This window comes from Hibiscus syriacus, unplaced genomic scaffold, assembly GCF_006381635.1.
Source record: "Hibiscus syriacus cultivar Baekdansim isolate YM2019G1 unplaced genomic scaffold, ASM638163v2 tig00111810_pilon, whole genome shotgun sequence".
NCBI classification, from domain to species: domain Eukaryota; kingdom Viridiplantae; phylum Streptophyta; class Magnoliopsida; order Malvales; family Malvaceae; genus Hibiscus; species Hibiscus syriacus.
Genome location: NW_024063186.1, coordinates 432172 through 459276, shown reverse-complemented (window position 1 = coordinate 459276; position 27105 = coordinate 432172). Strand labels below are relative to the sequence as shown.

Genomic DNA, 27105 nt, shown 5'->3' with positions numbered 1-27105 from the left:
ATCGTATAAGGAGGTTGTGCAGCCTGATGTCGTACCTAATAGAGAACAAGTGTCAGGGTTTAACCTGAAGGGTATCACACTGAGAGTAGAGGGCCAGAAAATGCACAGCTATAGAGAAGGAGGAAAAGAAACCTTTGGACACTTACATCCCAACGGAGGATAGGACGTGGCTGAGGTCGTCCTTAACGGGCATTTGTAAGGAGAGCTATGAAGTAGACTTTGTGCAGAGGGCTCTAAGGACTGAAGGTTTCAATGTCAATGTGGTTAGGTGGGGGTACGCAAGAAACGCTTGTTTAGTTGTTTTCCGATCAGTGGAGGAGAAGAGTGTATTGATGGAGGAAAAGTGGGAGGCTTTGTCTTTCTTGTTTGACAGGTTGGAGCCTGTTATGGATGAGAAGTGTGTGCCATTACAGTATTGTGCAGTTTCTCTGATCGGGGTCCCATTAAATTGTTGGCCTATCCCATTTTTCACTAGTCTGGCTTCGAGATGGGGTAAGTTGGTGAAGATTCAGGAGGAAACAGCTAGTAGAGTGGATTGCAGAGTGGCTCAGCTGCTGTTGAGGATTGAAAGCCCATTCGATATTCCTCCCCATGTCTCTGTTAATACATTGGGAAGGTCGTTTAAGATCATGATTAAGGTGGATGGAACTGAAGATTATTTTTCGGTGCTTGAAGATGTGGTGGAAGAGGTCGGATCAGTGGATCCTTGGGAGGGTAACTCCTCCGAAGGGAGTCAAGGGGAGGACGTTCATGGTCAGGATGGGAAACTGGGGATCCAGGCATTGTCAAAATCTTTGAATAGGGTGGAAGCATGGCTCCGGGATAATCCACGTGGGAGTGGTACGATTTTCAATGGGAATGAGCATGGGAATGTTGTTTTTAATGATATTGGGGTTGAGAATGTATGCTCTGGGGAGACAGTAAGTGGTGGGATTCCAAGTCAGCAGGAAGTTGGGGGGATTTTATTGATGGTAGAGAAAGGGGTTTAAGCACGGAGAAGGCCACCTTGGGGCATAAAAATGTTATCCAAGTTAGTGGGTCTAGAATTCAAGGCAGCCCATTATCTAATAACGTGGTTTTAAAGTCTGTTGATTTGTTAAAAGATAGACTTCGGATTCAGTTTTTTCCTCGGGCTAGAAGTTCTATTAATCGGAGGAAGTTAAGAATCGCCCCACTTCGCTCAGGTAGCTCGGAGGGCGAAGTGTCGATCAGTTTTCATGACAGAGTTTATAGGAGGGTTAATTCAAGTTGGGTTGGGGATTCGTTGGTAGATGCTAGCTTGTCTGCAAAGTCTTCCCATTCCTCTTTGAATGCTAGGATTGAAGTTGCTGCCACAAGGGAAGTGTGTTATCTGTTGGGAATTACTTTTATACGGGGTCAAGGGTTATTAGAAGAAGAGATTTTTAAGAGGGAGAGGAAGGGGTATGCGGGGGATAGGGATTAATTTTCTATTCTCTTTGAGGGGTGTTATGTTTTTTCTACTAAATGTCAAATCTTAAAATTATTTCTTGGAACATAAGGGGTATAGGGAAAAGGGAGAAAAAGAGAGCAGTGTACAGACTGGTAAAGCAAATTAAACTGGCCATTTTGCTCTTGCAGGAGACGAAACTTAGTAAATGTTCGAATGGGTTACTTAGGAATTTAGGGGGATTCCTGTTGAAGGGAGGCTCTTGTCAACGAGCAGAGGGGTCTGCAGGAGGTTTGTTGTGTTTGTGGAATGAGAATGTTTTTGAAGTAACTAGTCAATTTAATCAGAACAGATTTGTGGCGTTATCAGGAAAACTCAAGGTGTCAAATTTTGAGTGTGCAATTATAAACGTACATGGACCAGCAGTAGAGGCTGAAAAAGAAGAGTTTTTTATAGAACTGCTGAGTTTTGTTCACAGGATTAATTTTCCAATATGCATCGGGGGAGATTTCAATGCATATCTTGTTCAAGAAGTGAAATGTGGAGTTTCACAGAATTGGCATTCAATGGAGCTGTTTAGGTTTTTTTTTTGCAACAATCTAATCTAATAGATCTTCCACTTTTAGGAGGCAGCTTTACTTGGTGTAGTAATAGGGAGGCTTTGACTTGGGTTAGACTCGATCGGTTCTTAGTCAGTGGCAGTATTTTAAGTGGTTTTCCTAAACTGTTACAAAGAATGCTTCCAAAGTCCCTCTCTGATCATAACCCGACGCTGTTGGATGAAGACTGCAAAAATTGGGGCCCTAAGCCTTTCAGGTTCTTTAACTACATGTTAGAGGAAGATGGTTTTGTAGATGTTGTTCAAAATGTTATTGCAGATTGCGAATTGGTTAGAGGGAGAAAGGGAATTTACAGTATCTTGCAAGGGACGAAACAGATGATTAGAAAGTGGCCTAGCAAAAGTCATATGGGATTTTTAGAAGCCATTACAAAATTAGAAAGCAAAATTAACGATTTGGAGCTTAAGGCCCAACGCACAGGGATTTCTTCGTAGGAACGGGATCAACTTTTGCTTTTCAGAAAGGAGCTGTGGATATTGCACAGGATTGAAGAGAGTATTTGGTGCCAGAAGTCGAGGGTGAAATGGCCCAAAGATGGTGACAGAAATACCCGGTTTTTTCATTTATGTTCTTTGAACAGGAGCAGAATCAATAACATTTCTGCATTAAATGTGGCGGGAGAGGAGCTAATTGATTCCGACTGAATTAAGTCCTTTGTTTCAGATTATTTAAAAAAAATGTATAATTCTAAGGATACTCTGAAAGTAGAAGACTTGCATTTTTCTTTTGCAAAAAACAGTGTGGAACAAAGGAACAGCCTGGAGGTAAAGTTTTCAAAGCATGAGGTTAGGGAGGCCATTTTTTCCTCGGATAATGCCAAAGCACCTGGGCCGGATGGGTTTTCGATGGGATTCTACAAGAAATTCTGGCCTATTCTAAAGGTGAAAATTTTGAAGTTTGTGGATGACTTCTATGGTGGAAGGAAATGGGATCATGGGGTTAACCATTCATTTATCACTTTGATCCCAAAGAAGAGTAATTCGGCTTGCATTGAAGATTTCAGTCCTATAAGTCTTGTGGGTAGTTTATACAAAATAATCTCTAAAGTTTTATCAAAGAGACTTATTTCAGTCATTAAGGATATTGTCAGCCGTCCCAGTTTGCTTTTATACCGGGGAGACAGTTGCTAGACTGTACCTTTCTTGCGAATGAAGGCATTCACTTATGGAGAAAACAAGGGTTGAGAGGGGTCGTTTTCAAAGTTGATTTCAAGAGAGCTTATGATTCTATAGAATGGCCAATTCTTCTAAGATTATTGAGAGTCATGGGATTTAGCGAGCGATGGGTATCATGGATAGAGTTTTGTCTTTCTTCGGCATCAATCTGGATTCTGTTGAATGGCTCACCTACAGAGGAATTTTCTATGGCTAAAGGACTTCGACAAGGATGCCGTTTATCCCCTCTTTTGTTCAATATAGTTGGAGAACTCCTGAACCTTATGTTGATTAAAGCTTCTAGTTTGGGTCTCTTTCAAGGGTTTTCGATTGGGTGTTCTGCTCCCTTTCAATTAACTCACCTACAATTTGCTGATGACCTTATCCTTTTCTATCGAGATTCTTCTACTCAAATTTTAAATATTAGGAGTTCCGAGGATTTTCAATATAATGACGGGGCTTTATCTAAATCTTTCGAAAAGTCATCTTTATGGCATTAATCTAGAAAATGTCATCTTAAATGAATGGGCTGCTATGGCTGGTTGTGTTGTAGGTTCTTTTCCCTTGGTGTACCTAGGCCTACCGTTAGGTGCTAAGAACAATTCTGAGGCTATTTGGGATCTGGTAATCCAGAAATATCATTCGAAACTATCAGGTTGGAAAGCCATTTCTCTGTCAATGGCAGGGAGAGTGGTGCTGCTGAAGTCAGTTTTGTCCTCGCTTCCGATTTTTTTCCTTTCTTTGTTCAAAATGCCGTTTAAGGTGAACAAGAAGATTCAGACTTTAATGGCCAGATTTCTTTGGGGGAAGAGTACTACACACAATCGTATTCACTGGTTGAGCTAGAAAATCGTTTGTCAACCACTGGAAGAGGGAGGATTGGGAGTTGTGGATTTGAATCTTTTAAACAGAGCATTGCTTGGTAAATGGGTTTGGAAGTTTGGGAATGAAAAAGATTCTCAATGGAAAAAATTGATATGTAGCAAGCATAATGTAAGTAATTTATCCCTCTCAATTGACAGAGTAGTTTCTCCTATGGACTCGTGGATTTGGAAAGGTATCATTAACAATTTTATGAAAGAAGATGAAGTGGGAAACGGGTTAAGAGCTCATGCCAAGATTCAAGTTGGTAATGGCAAGTCTATATCTTTCTGGAATGATATTTGGGTTAACGATGATAGTCTAAAGAATCAATTTCCAAGGATTTATGCACTTTCAACTAATACGTGGGGTAAGGTGTCGGAGTTTGGTTGTTTTGTGAATAGTCGTTGGGTATGGAACATTCAAACAAGGCGTAATTTATGTGATTGGGAGTTAGATCACTGGATTCAACTTATATCTCTGCTTGATAATATCATAATGTCCGACTCAGTGGATGACTTCCTTTTGTGGTCGGAGAAGGGTGATGGCTTGTTCTCGGTCAAATCCTGCAGGTCGACTCTTTCCCTCAAGTCTAGTGGAACGTTTAATTGGTGTAAGGAGGTTTGGTCTGGTCTCGCTCCTCCCAGAGTTGAAACTTTTATCTGGCAGGTTTCCCACCAAAATTGGCAGTCAGAACGGAGTTGAAGAGAAGGGGTGTTGCATTAGAGGTATTACTATGTCCGTTATGTTTAAATCAGGAAGAAACTGTCTAGCATTTATTTATTTCCTACTCGGTCACAGGGAATTTATGGAATTGTTTTTTCAGACTATGGGATATCTCTACAGTTCTGCCTAAAGATATGTCGTCTCTGTTGAGTTCTTGGGCTGATTTAAGGGCGAATTCTTTAATCTGAAAATTTATTCCAGGTGTTGTTTTCTGGTCAATTTGGAAGACTAGGAATTCGGTGGTGTTTGATAAGATGAAGCTGGACAGATCATCTCTTTTCTTCATTTCAAGATTCAGATTGGTCAAATGGTATCTAGAAAAGTTCCCGAATGTTAATATTCAAGTTGACTCTCTTATTGGGGATCCCACTATTGCAGATAAGCTTCCCTCGCCTACTGTTAAAAGGAAAATCGTTCAGTGTTGGCTTCCTCCTCCAACTCATTTTTTTAAGTTTAATGTTGATGGGGCAGTCAGAGGTGATGGGCTAGTGGGTGTTATTCGAGGCATTTTGAAGGACTCTAGTTGTAATATTTTAGGGTCTTTCTCGAAGAGTGTTGGCCCTTGTCTTCCACCTTTGGCAGAATTGAGAGCAATATAGAAAGGCATTGATTTTTTTCTCGCATCAGCTTGGGCTAAGGAGGGAAGACTGATCATTGAGAGTGACTGTAAAGTAGCTGTGGACTGGATTTTGTTGACGAATACAGCCCTCCTTTCTTTAGTTCTTTGGTTGGGAAAATTGTATCTCTAATTTCGGCTAGGGAGATTATTGTTAGGCACATTCCTAGGAGTTGTAATTGGGAGGCATATTCTTTGGCTAAACAAGGGATTGGATGAGTTGTGTCTGTGTTTTGGTTCTTAGTAGTTTGTTCTGGGAGTCTGTTTCTTATGTTGGTGTCTAAGGTGTATTTTTTTAAGAAATTTGTACGAGTATGCTTTATTAATAAATTGAGGCACTTTTTTCCCTCTTCCACTGATTAAGGAACACCGATTTGGTGGTCCGTTAATCATGAGGGGGGGTTTTAATGAGGCCTCTCATTCCTATCAAAAAAAAGAACAAACTTCACTCCCTTATCTTATTCATGAAACAATCCCTAATATTATACTAAAAACAATCCCTATTATTATAGAAAATTGTCGGATTCCAATTTCCTAATTAAGTAATATTAGTTAGCTAGGAGATTCTGTAAATATGTTGTGATTATAACTCCTAACTTTAAGGCTTTATTTTAGGACAAATATTCTGGGAATCGGTCTCTTTCCTAGTTTAGAGTTTCCTAACTTAGGCTCTCTATGTCTATATGTATCAGTGTAAATTCTTATGGAATATATAATAAAAGAATCAAGCTTGTTTTAACATGATATTAGAGCCTTTTTTGGCTCAATTATGGGATATTTTTCTCTCTTTTCTGGCAGCCTCTTCACACTCACCAATCAGTCCTTAAGCTTGTAAAAGTTTTCCAAAAAAACTTGGAATCAACCACAGTAGGATGGAGAAAGTAATCCTCAAGAATCACCTGTTGAGTTCAATAGAGAAGAGATTGAGAAGCTGAAGAATCTGTTGGGATCATTCGAGAAACCTTCTTCAACAGGTACTTGCAGTTTTGCTTTCTCAACTATATCCTCTTCTCAATTTTCTTAAGTCTCGGATATACCCAACAAAGGTTCTTGTGTCATCGACTCAGGAGCTACAGACCACATGACTCACTCCTCACAAAACTTTATTTCATATACACCTTGTTCTAGTAATAGAAAGATAACAGTAGCTGATGGTTCAGTGATCACAGTGGTTGGTCAAGGTGATGTTGTAAGCGAAACCCTCACCCTTAAAATTGTCCTCCAGTTCCAAAATTGTTTACAAATCTTCTATCAATTTAAAAGATTACCAAAGATTCTAACTGCAGTGTGGTTTTTTACCCCACTCGATGTGTTTTCAAGAACAAGGTACGAGAAGGATGATTGTACGTGCTAAGAAAATAAATTGCCTATACTATTTTGAAGAATTCAATAGTCAAGTTAGTGTTATGGATTTCTCACTTTTGTCTTTCCTTTCCGAATCTGTTAAGACCAAGACTAAATTTGACTCCATCACCTTCACCTTGGTCATCCATAATTTAGAGTCCTTAAAGTTACGTTTCCTTGATTGTTCAAAGGGTTAAATGTTAAAAAATTACATTGTGATGTCCGTGAACTTGCAAAACACAAACATACCTCTTTTCCATTTAGCAATAAAAGAACTTCTACTTCTTTCACTCTTATTCATAATGATGTTTGGGGGCCATCTTCTATTTCAAATATTTCTAGGGCTCGGTGGTTTGTAACCTTTATTGATGCTTGTACCCGTGTGTCCAAATATTACTTCTAAAACAAAAATCTGATGTGAGCTCTACCTTCCAAACCTTGTACAACATGATCAAAACCTAATTTAGTGCTTAAATTAAAAGGTTTCGATCAGGCAATGCCAAAGACTATTTCAATCAGTTTCTTTTACCTTATTTCTAACATCTTGTGCTAGCATAACCCAACAAAACGGTGTAAATAAAAGAAAGAATGGTCACATTTTAGCTATCACAAGGGCCTTTTTGTTGCAGAAAAATGTTCCCCAAATATTAGGGGAGGTTGTCTTAACTGCTACTCGTATGATAAATAGACTACCCACAAAGGTTTTTGAGTCTCAAAGCCCTATGTAAGTTTTAACAAAGTTTTTTCCTAATTTCAATGCCTCAAATAATCTTCCTCCTAAAATATTTGATTGTGTTGCCTTTGCCCATCTACATTCTCAAAAAAAAAAAGGAGAATCTTGATCCACAGGCAGTCAAATGTGTCTTTCTTGGTTATTCTTCCACTCAAAAGGGATACAATTGCTATCATCCTCCCACAAAAAACACTTTGTATCTGCTGATGTCACTTTTGCATAAGAATAGAACTACTTTACTCGTCCTTATCTTCAGGGGGAGATCTCTTTCACATAAGATAAAGACAAAGACTTCTTTCTCCTCGATTTTCTAGCATCTGCCCAGCAATCCTTCCCTGTCAATCAACCAGCCCAAACCAATCAGCTAACCCAACACAACCATACAACTTGAGACAGAGCCTAATACTCCTAAATCACAAGGAGGGATTCAGGACACCACACGACCTTTACTGGTTTATTCAAGAAAGAAGACATCGGTGCAGCTTCAATCATCCTCTACTCCTATACCACCCGAGGCAACTACTAAACCTCCCAATAATAACAATATCACTGAAACTACTGAGAATCTTGATCGAAGAGACAATGATTTTCCCATTGCTATTAGAAAAGGAACTAGAACCTGCACAAAACATCCTACGTACCTATTCATGTCATACAAAAATTTGTCCCGTAACCATAAAGCCTTTTTTACTAACCTAAACTCTATCTCCATTCCCAAAATTGTATCCGAGGCTTTAAATGATGAGAATTGAAAAATGCCATGAAAGTTGAAATGGAAGCACTTGAAAAGAATAAGACATGGGACTTGGTGGAATTACCAAAACGAAAGAAACCAGGGGATGATGGGTATTCATAGTGAAATATAAATCAGATGGTTCTTTGGAGAGGTACAAAGCAAGATTGGTTGCTAAAGGGTACACTCAAATGTATAGAATATACTACCTTGAGATTTTTACCCCTGTTGCAAAAATGAACACTGTAAGAATGTTTGTTATCATTAGCTGCTAATCAAGGCTGGAAATAACAATTTGACATTAAAATGCATTTTTACAGGTGAGCTTAAGGAGGAAGATTATATAGATGTCCCATCAGGATTCAGTCCAAATACAGACAGATGGTATGCAGGCTAAAGAAGGTTTTATACGAACTAAAACAGACCCCAAGAGCTAGGTTTGGAAGTTCATATAGATGTCCCACCAAGATTCAGTCCAAATACAGACAGATGGGCTATTGCACTTTCCTAGGAGGCAACCTTGTGACTTGGAGGAGTAAAAAACAGAATATTATGACCAGATCCAGTGCAAAAACTGAATTTAGGGCAATTGCACTTGGTACTTGCAAGTTATTATGACTAAAAATTATTTTGGAAGATTTAAAAATCAAGTGGGAAGGTCCAATAAAACTGTGATAATAAATTTGCAATCACTATTGCATACAATCCAATGCAACATGACCGTACAAAGCACATTGGAATTGACATACATTTTATAAAAGATAAGCTTGACAGTGGCCTAATATCCACTCCATGTGTCCATTTATGATCAACTGGCAGATATACTTACCAAAGGATTGTCTGGAAAGAATTTTCAGAAGTTATTAAGCAAACTGAGAATGGATGTTATCCACTTCCCAACTTGACGGGGAGTGTCAGATTCCAGTTTCCTAATTAAGGAATATTAGTTAGCTAGGAGATTTTGGAGATTTAGTAAATATGTTAGTGATTATAACTCCTAACTTTAAGACTTTATTTTAGGACAAACATTCTGGGAATCAGTCTCTCTCCTAGTTTAGAGTTTCCTAACTTAGGCTCTCTATGTCTATATATCAGTGTAAATTCTTATGGAATATATAGTAAAAGAATAAGGCATGTTTTAACAAAAAACATGAATTCTAAATGTAAAAGAAATAGGTAAATTATTATTTCCCAAAACTGTATACCAAAGTCAAAAATAAAATCCATTAAAGACAGAGTAATGAAGTATATTGGAGCAAAAACATTAGTGTTGTAACAAGTTTCTTACTTTTATCTAATGATAGTTTGACAACTCAGGCATTGGGAGAAACATATCATAAAAGCCATTACAGACAACTCAGGCATAAGATGTCTGACTAATCATAAGAAACAAATAAGCCAGTATACAGCAAAACATCCATCAACTGACTTACCGAATCATAGGTTGTAGATCTCCACTTTCTCGAATTACATCTTCAGGGTTGCCATTGAAAAGACCAGCCCACATGGAAAGAATATCGAATACCTGATCCTCAAGCTCCTGATGTATCAAGAATAGCTTCGTAAGATATTAATAAGCATTACAAAAAAATTACAACATATTCTTATCTAAGAAAGGAATAGAAAAAAAGTAACGAATATGACCGGAAAAGAAATAACTCTATACCTCCTTTGGCATGGAAGATAATAACGATGATAAGAGTAACCATCCAGCTTCTTCTTCAATCTTCGCAGTAATGGCATCTCTACTAGATTCTGTTAGTAATTTCTTTGAAACTTCAAGAACTGCCTTGGGCAATCTAAGGACAATAGCATGTTAGTTTACTTTCCATTTAGTTTACCGAAAAGAGTGGGAACCAAACTATGATTGCAGTTGTTTACTAAGGCCTAGCCGCAAGAAGCATAACTTCAGAATTTTGGCAAATACAATTTACTGTTATAAAAGAATATTACCTGGCTGGATAACCAAGGGGTAATTTTTGTGAAATGGAAATTAAAGCAGCCAAAACTGTTGCTTGCCCGTGCAAAGAATCAAGCTCAACTTGCAAATTGCTTCCCTGAACACAACGGAAAAAAAAATACTTGCATTATGTTTTAGAATCATCCCAAAAGCATTCACAACATGTGAAAAACATAAGAAAATAAAATAAAAAAGTGACAACAACACTATAGCCCCATTTAGATGGGTAGTCAAAATGTGGCTATTGCAACACTTGCCCCTTTAAACAGGCCTATACCCTTACTGACCTCTAATCACATAAGTGCTTAAAGTCAGTGCTTTAACATCCACTCTAAGTTAGGCTGAAAGATGGGTATCAAGATTTAAAACTATTTCTTTATATTACAAGGAAAAGCATCGACTAAATAGTGAATCAGCTCAAAGGAAGTCAAGCAAAAGATAGTAAAGCCCTGTATACAAATAATACAATCAAGAAGGGCATTAGAAGGAAAGATTGAAAAGTCAGCGCATTAACATCCACGAACACCAACGCTCACCAAAACCCATCTCTTTCATAAGGATTGGCCATTCGGAGTCATAAGCCCTCTTATTTTTTTTTACAGTAAACTTGCTGATTGAAAGGCAGCATCTCTCTCTTTGGTTGGAAAACTGGTTCTGTTAAAAGTTGTTTTGTGTTCTTTCCCAACTTATTTCTTGTCAATTTTAAAGATCCCATCAAGTGTGATCAGGAAGCTTAATTCTATAACGGCAAGATTCTTATGGGGGGAGGATCATAGAGGAGTAAGATACATTGGTAAATTTGATGACTGTATGCAAATCTAAAGATAATGGAGGTTTAGGAGTGATGGATCTCAACCTAATAAATAGAGCCCTTTTACGGAAATGGTCTTGGAAGTTTGCAAATGAAAATGATTATGAGTGGAGAAAGCTGATTTGTAGCAAATGCAATTTAGACCAAAGTTCGTTGCTACTCAATAATAGTTTACCAGCTCAGGCTTCCTGGATTTGGAGATCGGTGGTGAATAATCATTTTAAAAATGATTCTTTTGGTTCCAAATTTCGCAACCAGTTCGAATCAGAACGGGAAATGGTGAGAATATTCGTTTTTCGCATGACATTTGGGTTATGGAATCCCCCTCAAAGAAGTTTTCCCTAGCCTTTTGGCCCTTTCTACTAATCAAAATGGAAGGTTAAGGGAGTTTGGTGAATTTGGAACTTCAAGTTGGTTTTGGTTTGTAGAGATGAGAAGGAATTTGAGTGATTAGGAGTTTGATCAATGGGTCGAATTGTTGGTAACAATTAATAATATAAGTCTTTCGGAAAATTCGAGAGATGGTCTAATTTGGAGAGGAAATGGGGATGGTATTTACTCAGTTAGATCTTGTATGAAAACGTGCTCCATTGATTTGGATCTAGATCAATTTTGGAAGGGTTGCCTTTGGAAGAGGTTAGTGCCTCCAAGGGTGGAGACTTTCATGTGGCAAGTTGTTCATCAAAAATTGGCTGTAAGGGTTGAATTATTAAAGAGATGTGTTCCTAGGATATTGGATCCACTGTGCCCTCTATGCAAGTTGAAAATGGAGTCCTCGCATTTATTCTTCTCTTGCACTGTTGCTTGGTGATTATGGAATAGGTTTCTGAATTTGTGGAAGATATCAGTTGTCATACATGAAAATGCATACTGCTTTCTTTTAGCTTGGGCTATTTGGACTTTTATTCCTGGTGTAATTTTTTGGACGATTTGGAAATGTAGGAATGCCATTGTTTTCGAGACGGGAATGTTCGATCTGATTCAATTGTTCTTCACAACAAGGTTCATATTAGCAACTTGGTTCTTAGCAAAATTCACTAACATTCCCATTTCGATGGATTCCCTCATTGGTGGTCCATCTCTTGGAGATATATGCTTTGCTTTAAAAAGTCAGCTAGCAAATCATATTTCCTGGTCCCCTCCCCTGTGGGATTTCTAAAGCTGAATGTGGATGTTGTTGTCCAAGGTGATTGGAAGGCAAGCGGTTTAGGTGGGATTCTAAGAGATGACTCCGGCACAATGCTAGGATCCTTTCAAGAAGCTGCTGGTTCGGGTCCTCCTTCTTTAATGAAATTAAAGGCCATTAAATATGGCTTAATTTTCTTTGAATCTTCTAGCTGGTGCTCTGAGGGACAATTGATTATTGAGAGCGATAGTAAATTGTGTGGAGTGGATTAAGAATTTGGATAAATGCCCAAGTATGTATGCTTAAATTTCTAAAGAAATTGTGGATAAAATCAAGAACTTGGAGGGTATTATTCGTTGGATAGCTAGGCCAACTTAGAGGCAGACGTTTTAGCAAAGTCTGGAATTGGCTAAGATAGGGAGTTTTGGTTGGGTTTTGTTTTTTTTTTTTTTTTGATAGGAATAGAAGGCCTCAATAAAACCCCCTTCGTGATTAACGGAACTTAAAAATAGCTCCTTAATCCGCACAAGGAGGAAAAGAGTGTCCTAGGATTTCATTAAACTCAAATATAACAAAGTAATACAAACTAATCTCCCTCAAGAGATACAAAACCAGAAAGAAACAGCCCTTAACATAACATAATTCAACCAATACCAGCCTTAGCTAGGACATCCGCCTCTATATTGGCTGTCCTACTAACCCAACTAATAAAACCTTCATAAACAATAAGCTTTTGAATAATGTCTTTAACAATTTGAACATAAACAACAGGACAAGAGACCACATCCTTAACCCAGCCAACTGCCACCTTACTATCACTCTCAATAATCAATCTTTAAACCTATGACAAATAGATTCATAAAAATCTAAACCCTTTAGGATAGCCTTCAATTCCATTAAAGTTGGGGACCCCGGACCAGCAGGCTCTTTGAAGGAGCCAAGAATCGAACCAAACATGTCTTTCAAAATACCACCTAAACCACTCCTCTTCCAATCACTCGAAGTAGCCGCATCCACATTAAGTTTAATAAAACCTTTTGGAGGAGGGGACCAAGGAAACACGGTTGAAATCCGATTAGAATGGGACGAGTAGGAATCCACTAAGGAAGGGTCAGCAATAAGATCATCCTTGGAAATAGTAATATGAGTTTCCTTAGCTAGAAACCATGAAGCAAGCCTGCACCTTGCTAGAAAGAAAATCTCTGCTCGATCCAGCTTCCCCTCCTTCAAACACTATAAAATTCCTAGTCTTCCAAATTGTACATAAAACAGCTCCAGGGATAAATGACCAGATAAGAGAGTTGGTCTTTAAGTCATTCCAAGCCAATAGGAATCTTTTTAGCATCTGCATGAAAAACAAACTGAAAATTCCAATAGCCCAAGAATTTCATCCAAATTGGCCAAACAACCGAACAGGAAAAAAATAAATGCGATGAAGACTCTTCTTCTAGATTACAAAAAGAACACAAAGTATCATTTATGCCCTGAACACCTCTCTTAACCAGAGCTGTCTTCACTGCCAACTTCTTTAAGATAACTTGCCAAAGAAAAGTCTCTACTTTTGGAGGCAACAGACCCCTCCAAACATTAGACTTCCAAAATTTAGCTTCCTCCGAATCGGGAGAACCCGAATAAGATAGATTGACACATGATTTCACAGTGAAAACCCCTTCTCCATTCCCCTTCCAAAACAGTCCATCAGCGGCATCAGCAGAAATAGAAAAATCAGAGATAACAGCCATCAAATTCGCCCATTGCTCAAATTCCCAGTCATTCAACTCTCTCCTCAGCTGAACGTTCCAAATCCAACCCCCTGAACTGAACTCCCCAAACTAAAATAATCTTCCTGCTTTATTCACTGCAATAAAAAATAGTCTAGGGAACAATACCATCAAAGGATGATCCATTGCCCAATTGTCTAGCCAAAACCGAATATTCCTCCCATTGCCAATTTTATAGCTATATTTACCTCTGATACTACAGCCCAACGAATCAGCTTTATAATGATTACTCACCATATCTCTCCTTATCCAAGAAAATTTAGGAGAAACTTTACTGTCGAACTGCATCAAGGAAGGGTCCAATTTATATTTGATGTAGAGCATTTCCCTCCAAACCGCCTCCCTCTCAATAGCAAACCTCCAAGCCCACTTTTCCAAAAATGCCCTATTCACCACATTTAAATTAGGAACCCCCAAGCCTCATTCAATTTTTGGTTTACAAACGTCGGACCAGCTTACCCAATGCATCTTCTTTTTCCCATCTCCACCACCCCATAAAAAATTTGACATAATAGAATTTAGAGTCTTGTAAACTGAAGCTGGAACCTTGAACATTGACAAAAAGTATATAGGGAGTGAGCTTAGAACTGATTTAATTAGAACTAGCCTGCCTGCCAGTGACAGAGAGGAGCATTTCCAGCCCGCTAACCTCATCTTCTTTTTTCTTGTCTTTTGGTTTATATATATTGTATGGGGGTAAAGTTTGGTTGTAATCATATGCATTTTTTTTTATAGGAATTTAAGGCCTCGTTAAAAACCCCCTTCTTGATTAAAGGAGCTTGTAGAGAAGCTCCTTAATCAGCGGAAGGAGGAAAAGAGTGCCTTAAGATTTCATTAAACATAAGAAATTACATAGATACAACCAGAGAGTCACCCCCAACATAGACAGGAAACCAAAAACAGCCGAAAACACCCCTCCACAACAACACTAACCCAGCCTAAACCATCTTAGCTATAGCAACTTTAATATGACTAACCAGACAAAAAGCCAAAACTTGACCCGAAATACAACACAAAACAATACAACTATAACAGAAGCCAAAAAAATCAGCTGACTCAATCCATAGAAGCCAAATTCAAACACAAAAGCCATGAGCTTCCACACGAAGAGTACAAAAAAGCAAAACTCGAAAACACTCTTTCCGCTTTTCTGCCCCTTAATGCTCGTCATGTCATCGGAGACCATCCGAACCTCCTACTCCAATATCAAAAATAATAATCGAGTCCCCTGAAACTATTCACAACATAATGTTTCTTGAATCAACACAAACTCACGCTTAAACATCCAATAATCCTTCTTAGTTCAGAAGAAATAAAACATTTGAGCCCATCCCTCATTTGATCCAAGATAAGAACCTTATCTCGACCTACTTCCTCTGAGAATAGCTAAAATCAACAGAAAGGGATTGTGACACACCTTTCAATACTTCCACTTCCATAATGTTCCGAGATCAAAAACACTTGTGAGCCTTTAGAATCATATAGGGATTTGCCTTCAAGTTCAGACACCCCTTCCTCGCGTTGCACCTTACTCTGATAATTCTTGCTTCGGCAGCCTCTAGTCTTCCTTTGGGGAGTCGTAAAATTCTCTTGAAATATTTGGAAAGAGCTATATTTATTATTAATCTCCTCCTTTGCTTTCTGGTATTGCCTGGCCTCACCCTTGGAACTTTTGAATGTGCACTTATTTGTAAGGCCCACATTAATCACATCCTCCACCACCTTTGACTCTACTCGACCATCCAACATGGGAAAATCTGTAAAATAATCCTTCAATCCCTCATAAGCACGTGCAGACTCACAACTTTTCCTGTTGTCATCTTCTGCCTCTCTCTCCGCGTGTTCTAGCACAACCTCGTGTTCCATCGTTTCCAGCACTTCCTCGTGTTCCACCACTTCCTCGATTTTTGTTTGAACCTTCCCCTGACCAGCAGCATTATTCCTCAGACCCATAATGATTTCTTCCCCTATGTTCCGCTCCTCCACATCCTCACCCGACAAGAAGCTACCTTTAGCTCTGTTCCCCATACAACATAATTGATTGTCTTCTACCTCAGAACACCTCTCGGAATTCTTCTCCTCCGATGAGTCCACGCTTCTTCCTGCCGGTGAATCAGAATCGACTACAGTGGCACCTTTTTCTTCCCTCTTTCGAAACAAAGAATCACTTCTAACTGTGGGAACTTCCACTACTCTAATTCTAAAAATGTCTCTACCTGCTTCCAAGTCTACCACTTCATCAATTAATTCTTTCCTACTAGTTGCTATCAGAATAGTCATCTCCTCGCAACCCAATTCTTGAAATGAGTTTTCTCCCAGCGCTAAACATTCTCCCCATTGCTGTGCAATCCTCTTAAAGGTGTTATGATTCCAGCAATGAAGCGGAATTCAAACAGTTTAATCCATGTAACTCTTTTCGATGCTCTGTAAGATTCTGACCAAGGTTGAACTTCCTAGAAAACTTCATTTAAAATGAACCAGTTCTGCTATGTCAAGGTTCTGAATAATTCTTCATCAGCTATTTGCAATAAGAAATCTCTCCCTCCCAGGAACTTGGACTTAATTTCTCCTAGACCACCAGCTTGTAATTTGTCATCCACCTGACTCGAAGAGCATACCGTCGCCATCGTTCCTACGATGCACATCTGGAGCTTTCGAACAACTTCCTCATCTACATCCCCCTGAATTAGCCTAGTCCTCCTCCTTGCAAGTTCCTCCGGACTTTCTCCACTAACGTTTGTTCCTTGTTCTACCCTGGTTATAGCACTGGAAGTTGAAGGATATTTCAGTTTCCAGATTTGATTCTTGGCTCCATACTGAGCTTCTTTGACTGATAAACGATATCCAACCAGAAACCATTTAATCTTTGGACTGCTCTAACTGAGTCACCTCTGTTGGAAAATCTAACAAAGCCAAAGCGCTTTCATGTTCTATCATTTTTCCTTGTTATATAATAACTCATCACATCACCATGCCTCCCGAATAGATATCTCAACCCACTCCAATGATATGTAGGTGGTATGTTTTGCACAAACAAAGTTACGATCTCACCTTCATTTCCAAAATTATGAGCCATTTGTAATCATATTCATTGTATTACTCTTTTAATTAATAAAATTTGAGGCACTCTTTTCCTCCTTCCGTTGATTTCTGGAACGCCTCATGGTGTTCTAGTAATCATGAAAGGGGTTTTTAACAAGGCCTCCACTTCTTATAAAAAAAAGGCACTCTTTTCCTCCTTCCAATGTCCATTGAGCTACCTTTGTAGCTTGACGGTTACGAAGGGGGTTTTTACGAGGCCTATCTTTTCTATCAAATAAATAAATAAACTATATGAACCACAAGGGGTTACAAAACATTTCAAACCATGCGATTGAGATGATTTAGTGAACAGCAATCACAGAAGAACAAAACAGCACAAAAACAGATGATTTAATACCAAAAATACTAAATTACCTTTTCAAAGGAAACACTTTCCCTTAAAGCATTTAGTATTGTCACTCCGTAAGATATCAAACTCCCAACACTAGTGGGATCAACCTCAGCCAATGTACGCAATGTCAAAGCAGCCTCAACACGTACCTATCCATAAATTTCCAAATAATAAATAATGTTGTTATACATTGTAAAAATGACGAGCAGCTGGTTAGAACAGTATGCTAAATATCACAAAAATAGAATTTAGTTTCCCATGCATGAATTTAATGCCGAAGCGAAAGTCTCTTTACAATATGTATGCATGTCTATTTCTATTTAATTTCACGAGAGATGGATGAATGCTCTTTCTAACAATTTCAATGATATCCAAACATAGAGAACCAAGTACAAATTCATAACTTATAAGAATCACTGAAAGCAAATCAAATATGTTTAAACTTTTGTAATATGTAAGAGATGTGATAAAGAGCTTACAAGCTGGGAAGAATGAGAAATTGCTGCATCAACTGTGTTATCAAACACCTCCTTGAATTCATGTGGAACCTACATAAAGAAATATCGGATTCACAATGTTAACATGTCCATACATACTAGTGGCAGATTTTTTAAACTCTATCATGTCAAATTTTTGTTCATCAACAAATTACTCAACTACAAAATCATACAAGAAGTAAGCATTCTTCACAAATCAACATGCAAACCAAACGAATTGGGCATATTATCATATTTATGCACCCCATTAAAAACAAATAAATCAGGTATCACTTGTCATAGTTTATTGCAAAGATTTTAATCAAATTTCGACAGGTAGCTACCATCTACTCGAATCTGGAGAGATAGAATAAAAGCAATTAAATTTCAATCAACTTCATTTTGAGAGCTTCATAGTTAGCTTGAGCGAAAGAATCATTTTAGAGAGGAAATTAAACGTCTTCTGCAATCTATTAGGATGCTCTTTTATATTATTGTATTTCCCTTCATCTTACCATAAGCAACCATAAAAAGGCAACTTGGATAAATATAGCTCTAGAAAATTTCCCAGCCCAGAAATGATCTATTTCCACTTAACCACATTGGCTAAGACTGAAAATACATTGATGTTAATAGTTATAAGATTTAAGCAGCTAAACTGCACCACCCAGACGAGCATACTAGCTTTAGATTTTTTTTTCTTTGCCCAACTAATAATTTCAGAGGACAACAAAATGACAGCAAATACTAACTAAATAACCAAAGCAAATCTACATTGGCTCCATTCGTTGACTAAGTAGAAAAGCCTGGACCAAAAGTATAATAAGCATACAATCAAAGCCAAACTTAAACAAAGAGCTTATCAGAGAGCAAAACACAACTTTCGACTGTCAAGATTAAAATGGTGTCCCCCTCCTTCCGGTTACTTTAAGATGAATGTTGATGGGGCTGTCAACTTTGACTGGAAAAAGAGTGGTATTGGTGGAGTTCTTAAAGATGCTGGTAATAACAAGTTGGGTTCCTTCTCTACAGCCTTAGGACCTTGTTCTCCTATTCTTGCAGAGATTTATGCAATCAAAACCGGGGTAGATGTGTTTTTTGATTCAGTTTGGAGGGACAAAGGAAATCTTATTTTAGAAAGTGACTCGCTTCTTGCAGTTAAGTGGATCAACAGCCCGGATCTTTGCCCGGTTCACCTTGTTGATTTTATTTCAGAAATTCAGAAGTCAGTGGTGCTTTAATGTTATTATTAAGCATATCAGCAGAGGTATGAATGTGGAAGCTGATTGTCTAGCTAAGTCAGGAATTGGTTAGTGACTGTGGAGGATATTGTTAGGAGCTGTGCTTTTGGTTTCTTTGGTTGTTTCTTTGAATTGGCAATTATTTGTAATGTTTGGTTCTTATGTAATTGTTGGTTATTAATATACTAAGGCACTCTTTTCCTCCTTCAGCTACTTGTCTCCTTAATAGAGACAACTATGAGGGAGGTTTTTAATGAGGCCTTCTAATCCTATCAAAAAAAAGAGAGCAAAACACAACCCAAATCAACCTGCAACCTGATCTCCATCAACCTGGCTGAAACCTAAAAGAGACAAAGCCCAAAATGATTTATCCCGAAACCCACCTACCTTCCCAATTGCTCTCTCTGATTGTCAAATATACTGCCAACTACGATGTTTTGTCTACAGATGGCATGCTGTATTTCTAGCATTCCTTCTGAAGTTGACCCAATTCCATGCTTGTCAGCGATGTTTTATGTTGGACAAGTTACTTTAACCAAAAGTGTTGAGTCCATGAAAAAATGACACAATTAGTTCTTTTCATTTGTATGTATCCCCACAATTTATATCAATAAAATGTATCCAAATGGACCATATCTGTACTTCATGATAGTAAATTTCATTTTCCAAAAATCCACACCTTATTTGACAAAACAAGATTAGAGAACTTGACGATGAGAGCATGTTAGCAACTAAACTAATGTTAGGAATACATAAAATGCAATTAAACTCCAAACTTTATGATTTCATAAATATGTTAGTTAAATCATAGGTATGATGTAGAACATAGAATGACTAAAACTAAAAACTTTTGAAACAATAGATATGCACACATCATGATCAACATGGAGACTTCATCCCATAAGAGCACTAGATAACCATATGTTAGAAACTTATTACACAATTTTTTTAAAGAAATGCTACAAGAAAGAAGAATTTCGCATTAACAAGAGTACCTCTCCTAGAGTTTTCAAAGTGTATGACAGGGTACGCAAAGCAGCAATTTTCATTGAAGGGCTGGCTTCGGAAGATTGAAGCTGCAAGTGCCCGGCAACCCCCACATCATCAAAACAAATGAAAAATAAATAACTTAATGGGAAATTAAAAAGAAAAAAGAAAACTTCATGAAGAAAGGAGGCGGAATACGAATCAAAACCTGCTCTCCAAGGAAGACTGTAAAGCTCCTTTGAGAAGGTTCTGTCATTTGATCAGTTACACCAACACGTAGGATATAAAGAACACATGCCTTCCATAAAACAGGAAACATTCTTTAGCTTTTGAAGGAAATGACAATACCACATCGTAATTCTGTTTGATAAACTTAGCACAATTCAAAACTTAGCAATGCTTCAACTTTTAATAATTCCATTCCTACAGAACAAAATACAAGAATTTCCAAAGAAAGAAGACTCCACTAAGAAATTTCAAAATTTACCAAAAGCTTAAAAGTGATACAACACCAGATTATCTAAATTGAGTGCCAGTACCAAACCTCAAAACATAACGAAAGAAATTTGAAACAGGAATTTCGCACAAGCATTAAAAGGATAGATAAACAAATAACAAACAACAGATGTGAAACGTGATAACATATTGCAACAGTTTCTTTAACATGCTTAAATCTTCCCTCAAATGCACCTCTATATACAAGCATTACTTAATTCTGGTTATATATACATACTCAGAAACAAGAAAATATCAAACAGAATAACAGATAAGTACATCGGGTGTACGAGAAAACAATAAAGGTAAAACAGGGCATTAGCATTTTTCAATTGGATTTTGCTTATTGTCTAATGCTTTTCTGATCCAATTTATCACCCAATACAAGAATCTTGAGATATGATAATGAGTTATATCAGAATCAAGGCATATCGTTTTCTAGATATAATTACAAAGAATAACATAAAATCTATTAAACCCAGTTTCCTCAACTACATACCACTGCATGGGCATCAAAAGATGCATCCGTACAAAGCAAGTCCAAAATGTTCAAAGCATAATTTTGAAGCTCAGTATCTAGATACTGATACTTCAAATGAATTGCCTGCAAGAATAAATTCAAAGAAATAAATTATTACTTCAAATCATCATTTGAGAACCCTTAAGATAGGAATTTTTTAGGCATACTTCTTATCTGATGATAAAAGCTAGTCCATTCTAGTTGAGCAATTTTGAAAGCCAAGACAAAAGGACATGCATTTTAAGGGAGATGGAGCAAGAAAATAATTGTGAATAGGTGTACCTGTAAAAAGAACACCCAAGATAAGGTAAGGCCAACTCGAATTTCCTTTGACCGAGAACCGCTTGCTGCAAATAATCAATTTGTAAGAAATGTGAGATGTTAGACAATTGACAGTTCAAAAGACATGTTCATGAGAAAGAAGCAATGATAAGAAATGCAAGACAAAGAAAAGAGTTCTGAATTAAGTGGCAAGGAAACATTGATTTTTTTTTTTTTTGATAAAATAAGGCCTCATTAAAAACCCCCTTCTTATCCTACATGTTACAAACATAACATGAAGGACATTGGAAGGAGGAAAAGAGTGCCTCTAACTTTTATTAATTAGAACAATAATACACCTCCACTACTCAACAGCTAACAACTTCTTACAAAACAGAAAACCATAAATCTGAAAACAAAACACACCCTGAAACTCCTAAAAAGGAACTACCAAGGCATAACACCTTAACCATTACACAAAACGTAAGTTCAGCCTATACCAGCTTTAGCTAATACATCCGCTTCCCAATTTGCTGCTCTCGAGATGAGCCTTGTGATGATACCCTTCCTCTCCACAGTAGAAGCTATATCCCTTACCAAGGAATGAAACAAAGTAGTACTAAGGTTCGGATTATTAATCCATTTCAGAGCGTTAGAAGAATCCGATTCCAAAATGATCCTCTGATTTGAAAAAGAGATCAGCTTCAACTTCCTCAATAAGAATCAACCCTCTCTTGAACGCCAAAAGCTCAGTGTGTAAGGGAGGACCTCCCCCTACCTTCTCTGAAAAAGATCCAAGCACCATCCCTCTGCCATCTCTAGTCAAGCCACCTATTCCACCCTTATCCCAACCTTTGACCATTGCACCATCAACATTAACTTTTAAGAACCCTATCGGAGGACTCCACCTAGAAGAAGGAAGATACCTCTTATTCAGATTGACATGTTGATCAGCTAGTTTTAAATCCCCCATCAAAGAATCAAAATGAAAATGAACATCCTTAACTGATGTTTCAAACCAAGAAACAGTTCTGAAACGTGAAATGAAGAACAACAGCGCTGAATCAACCCCTTATTCACTGCTTTTACCAACATTAATGTAGCAATTCCCCTCCCAAATTGAACAACAAAGGGGATAACGAGCAGCCCTGCCTTAGCCCTCTAGTAATGTGAATTTTCTCCGTAGGTGTGCCATTTACCAAAACTGAAATGGAAGCTGTTGAAACACACTTGTACATCCAAGAACTCCATCTAGCTCCAAACCCCATTTTACTCATTATTTTCAGCAAGATCCTCCAATCAACAGTATCAAAAGCTCTTTTGAAATCCACCTTAAAAACAACTCCTTTCAATCCTTTTTTCCTCCAACAATCAATGCCTTCATTTGCTATAAACGAGCAATCTAAAATGTGCCTCCTCGGTATAAAAGCGAACTGTGAAGGACTAATAACTTCATTAATGCATAAGCTTAACCTTCTAGCCAGAACTTTTGAGAGAATTTTGTAGAAACCCCCAACTAGACTAATAGGCCTAAAGTCTTCAAGCCCCTTCTGGATTGTCCCTCTTGGGAATAAGAGAGAGGAAAGAATGATTGGTTTCCATGTCCCATTCCTTTCCCTCATAAAAATCTTTAAAAAACAGCAGCAAAATTTCCTTCAGACTTGACCAAAACTTCTTAAAAAAACCTAAATTCAGTCCATCCGGGCCAGGTGCTTTATTACAATCCGAATTAGCGATTACACCCCAAATTTCCTCTTCAAAAAAAGGCTTCTCGAGTGCCATACTATGCTGATTCGATAGCTGTAAAAAAATCCAAGTCCATCTCCTCAACTTCCAATGTATTTTCCTGATTAAACAACCCCTTGAAAAAGTGTACCACCGAAGCTTTAATTAATTTTGGATCTGAGATGTCTTCATTATCTACTTTGATGGATTTGATACCATTTCTCCTTCCTCTACCTCTTGCACACTGGTGGAAAAATCTAGTGTTCTTATCCCCATTCAAACTCCACTTCAATCTTGACTTTTGAAGCCAAATCAATTCATCTTTTTTATACAAGTCCCACAGCTCTTTCTTTGCTTCCACTAGGTTCTTCATAGACACCATGGAGAGACCTTGTTGCAGATTGAGTTCCATCTCCTGAATTTCTTTCTCCAACCTATTTATTCTCCCGGGGATCTCAAGATAACCCTTCCCAGACCAATTCTTCACTGCATCCTGCACTCCTTTTAGTACACTGTAGATTGGTTGTCTATTCTCCACATTACAAAGCTTGACCAGTTCTCCCTCCATCATCCTACAAAATCCATCTTCTTTCAAGACATAATTAAACAATTTGAACGGTTTAGGGCCCCAATTCCAGCCCCTATTTTCCAGCAAGATGCTGTTATGATCTGAAACAGACCTTTCAAGGAGTCTTTGAGTTATCATAGGGTACAATGATAAAAATCTTTTATCCACTAGGAATCGATCAAGCCTCTCATAAGTTGGGATATCCATATTGTTACACCATGTAAATCGACCTCCAACCAAAGGCAAATCCAGTAAATAACAGCTCCCGAAAAAACGCCTCCTTTTCTGAATCGACACTCAGACCGTACACATTTATGAACCAACAGGATCCTTGTAACCCATCAATAATACCTTTAACTACTACAAACCTCCTATGAATGATTTCCTCTATAATCTTACACTCTTTTTCATTCCATAAAGTAATCAGACCTCCAGCAGAACCTACAGCTGCTGAAACTGCCGAAGCTGTCAACAAATTACCACCCATTTTCCTCACTACCAGCGGAGTCAACACTTCCATTTTTGATTCCTGAATGAATAAAATTACAGGCTTTCTCTCCTTAACAACCCTCCTTACAGCTCTAGCCTTAATCCTCCTACCCAAACCTCTAACATTCCAAGACAGTAAATTCAACCTTGAAATCCATCACCCCTTAATTCCCCCCATGCGCTCCTCCCTTAACCAATGATTTGCTTTGTTCATAAAGCTTTTTTTCCCCCCTCTAAATGAAATCCCTAACATTTACTTACATTCCAGCTCTCCAATGCCTCTGCCCCCCATCCCCCTCCTCATTTCTATTCATATTCCGAACTTGTACCTAACGCTCCTATTCCCCTCAACCTAGATCTTGAATAAACATGTTTATATTTGCCCCTTCCCATTCTACTCCCAGGTACAATCCCCGAATTTCTATAAGAAGACAAGGAAACTACCCCACCTGCACTGGAGTTTGACAATGGCAACATTATTTCTGCTGTTTCAAAACAACATCCCTTGCTATCTTTCCTCCTCTTGATCCAGCCCACTCCTCAAATGTAATCCGGGCCCCTAATAACCCCATTTCCGCAGTAAACTTTTTCATGCTCTATGGGAACACCTCCCAGACTTATCCCATTTTCTCTCCCTTCATTAACTTCTTCTGACTTTTCCTGCTGTATGGAGACATCCCCTACTTCTGTCACATTTTGCACAAAACAAAAGTATCTTCCATACCTATGTTTAAATTCAAACCTCCCTCGGTAGTTGTGTTTTTGCCTTGTTGAGAACTTCTAATCCAACACTCAATCCTATTCTGGGTTCTGACAACTCTGTACTCCCACCTGCTCTTCTTGCCTATTCTGCACATCTTCCTTGCTCCACTCCGAAGAGCTTTCCTCCCATGGTTCCTCTGCAACTTCTTCTACCTCCATATCTGTTAATTCTGGAAAAAAATCCTCAGCACCATCAACTTTAATTTTGATCATGAATTTTCTCCCATACGTAGTGATGATGATCTGTTCTGGATGTCATATGGACTCTCAACCTTAGTAACAACTGCGCCACTCTGCAATCCACTCTATGTGCAGTTTGATCTTGGATTTTTATATCTGTTAATTCTGGAAAAAAATCCTCAGCACCATCAACTTTAATTTGATCATGAATTTTCTCCCATACGTAGTGATGATGATCTGTTCTGGAATGTCATATGGACTCTCAACCCTTAGTAAACTGCGCCACTCTGCAATCCACTCTATGTGCAGTTTGATCTTGGATTTTTACTACCTGCCCCATCTGGATGCTAAGCTAGAAAGAATGGGACCGACCAACAATTTAATGGGACACCAATCATTGAAATCGCACAATAAGCTAATGGAATGCCCCCCTCCTCTACCACTGGTTCCAATATTTCAAACCAGAACATCAGGGCTTCCCATTTTTCTTCCATTGCAATCCTTCTCTCTTCAACTGACTGAAACACTACCAGACACGCATTCTTCGCATATCCCCACTCATCACCTTACTTTAAGCCTCATTTCGTAAGGCTTTCTGCACAAATTCTACTTCAAAAATATCTTTGCAAAATGCCAGTAAGTGAAGATTTCAACCATATCTCTCTTCCATCGGGATAAAGACTTCCAAAGATTTCTTCTCTTCCTTGGTATTCCTTTGACTGCTTATTTGATGACCCTCTGGAACTTTTTTCACCCCAACCACAGTGTCTCTATAAGTCCTTCCATCAAGGAACTTGCTCATTTGTTCCATTTTCTCTTTCCCTTGTGCTGGAGAAGTCAATCTTCTACCCTTCAACTCTCCTATTTCGACCTTTTTGAAGCCCTCCACACTAGCCCCTTCACGACTCTTCGTCTCAGATAACTTGTCATATTTAGCTACTGATACAGAAATTTTCTCGGCAATCCTGACATTATTCATCTTCTCCACCGCATTGTACAGATCCTTCTTGCTTGCAAAATGGACAAAAGCAAACGTACAATCCTTGTAATTCGGTCTGTTGTTAATAAAAGGAATAAACACCCTAATATCTTTTCCATGATAACTAAAATGTTCCCCTAAAGTATGGAAATGTAGAAATGAGATTATCTTTCAGAAAGGCAAGCTGGATTTGGTCAGATTATCTTTCATTGTTAGATTTAGAGTGGCTTCCTGGTTTAGTGCTCATTCAAGGATGTGGGTATTCCCTAGATTCTCTAGTAGGTGACTTGAAAATTGCTGACTCGATTGGTAGATCAAGAAAGGTTTGCTCTCAACCTGCTTGCTGGGTTCCTCCACCGGAGGGGTTTCTAAAGTTAAATGTTGATGGAGCGATGGTTTCGGGTTGGGAAAAAGGAGGTATTGGTGGTCTGTTTCGAGATAGCAGAGGTCTATTGCTTCAGTGGTTTTCTGAAGCAGTAGGGGGTGGTCCTCCTATTTTGGCTGAGCTGTTGGCTATCAAAAGAGGGATTTGTCTTATGGAGGAGTTGGATTTTGTCGCAAATCAAAGAGTTATCTTGGAATCAGACTCTTCTAACGCTCTGAAGTGGATTCAGAATCCGGGTCTAACCCCTCATTTGCATCTATCCTTGGTGAAGGACATAATTTCACTTTTGATTGGAAAGGATATTATTTTTAGGCATACTTCAAGGGCGGCAAACTGGGAAGCTGATAAACTTGCTAAAGATGGGATAGGGTGATTTTGGTTATAGTTGTGTTTAACAGGATTGTTCCTCCCTGTTTTGTTGGATGTTTGTGTTAAGTTTTATGTTCTTCCGTTGGAAGTGTAGGAGTTTGTTCAAGCTTGTAATCTGGTTATTATGAATAAAAGTTTTCTTGGCTCTCTTTTCCTCCTTCGTTGTTCCTTCATGTTACTCTCATAACATGGAGGGATTGAAGGAGGATTTTAATGGGGCCTTTCTATCAAAAAAAAAAAATGTTCCCCTAAAGTTCTTCTGCTCACTCCTACTAAGATTATCAAAGAACCCCCTCCAAGAACCTCTCCATCTTTGCCATCAGAATATCTGCTCTCTCGTTCTCTCGCTCTCGCCATTTCAA

The 27105-nt window shown here is 38.3% G+C and overlaps 1 protein-coding gene across 4 annotated transcripts in view; it reads right to left on the bottom strand.

The window, feature by feature from the left end:
• LOC120171075 (protein SWEETIE) overlaps positions 1-27105 on the bottom strand; it is a 76923-nt gene that overhangs the window by 44491 nt on the left and 5327 nt on the right. For all 4 annotated transcript variants that reach the window (XM_039178873.1, XM_039178875.1, XM_039178874.1 and 1 more), the window contains 9 exons: positions 21308-21372; positions 21005-21109; positions 20219-20308; positions 20019-20099; positions 17786-17854; positions 17330-17455; positions 10149-10252; positions 9862-9994; positions 9629-9735 (listed from right to left, as the gene is read on the bottom strand). In XM_039178873.1, coding sequence (XP_039034804.1) covers positions 9629-9735; positions 9862-9994; positions 10149-10252; positions 17330-17455; positions 17786-17854; positions 20019-20099; positions 20219-20308; positions 21005-21109; positions 21308-21372 — 880 coding nt within the window. The remainder of the gene's footprint in view (positions 1-9628; positions 9736-9861; positions 9995-10148; positions 10253-17329; positions 17456-17785; positions 17855-20018; positions 20100-20218; positions 20309-21004; positions 21110-21307; positions 21373-27105) is intronic.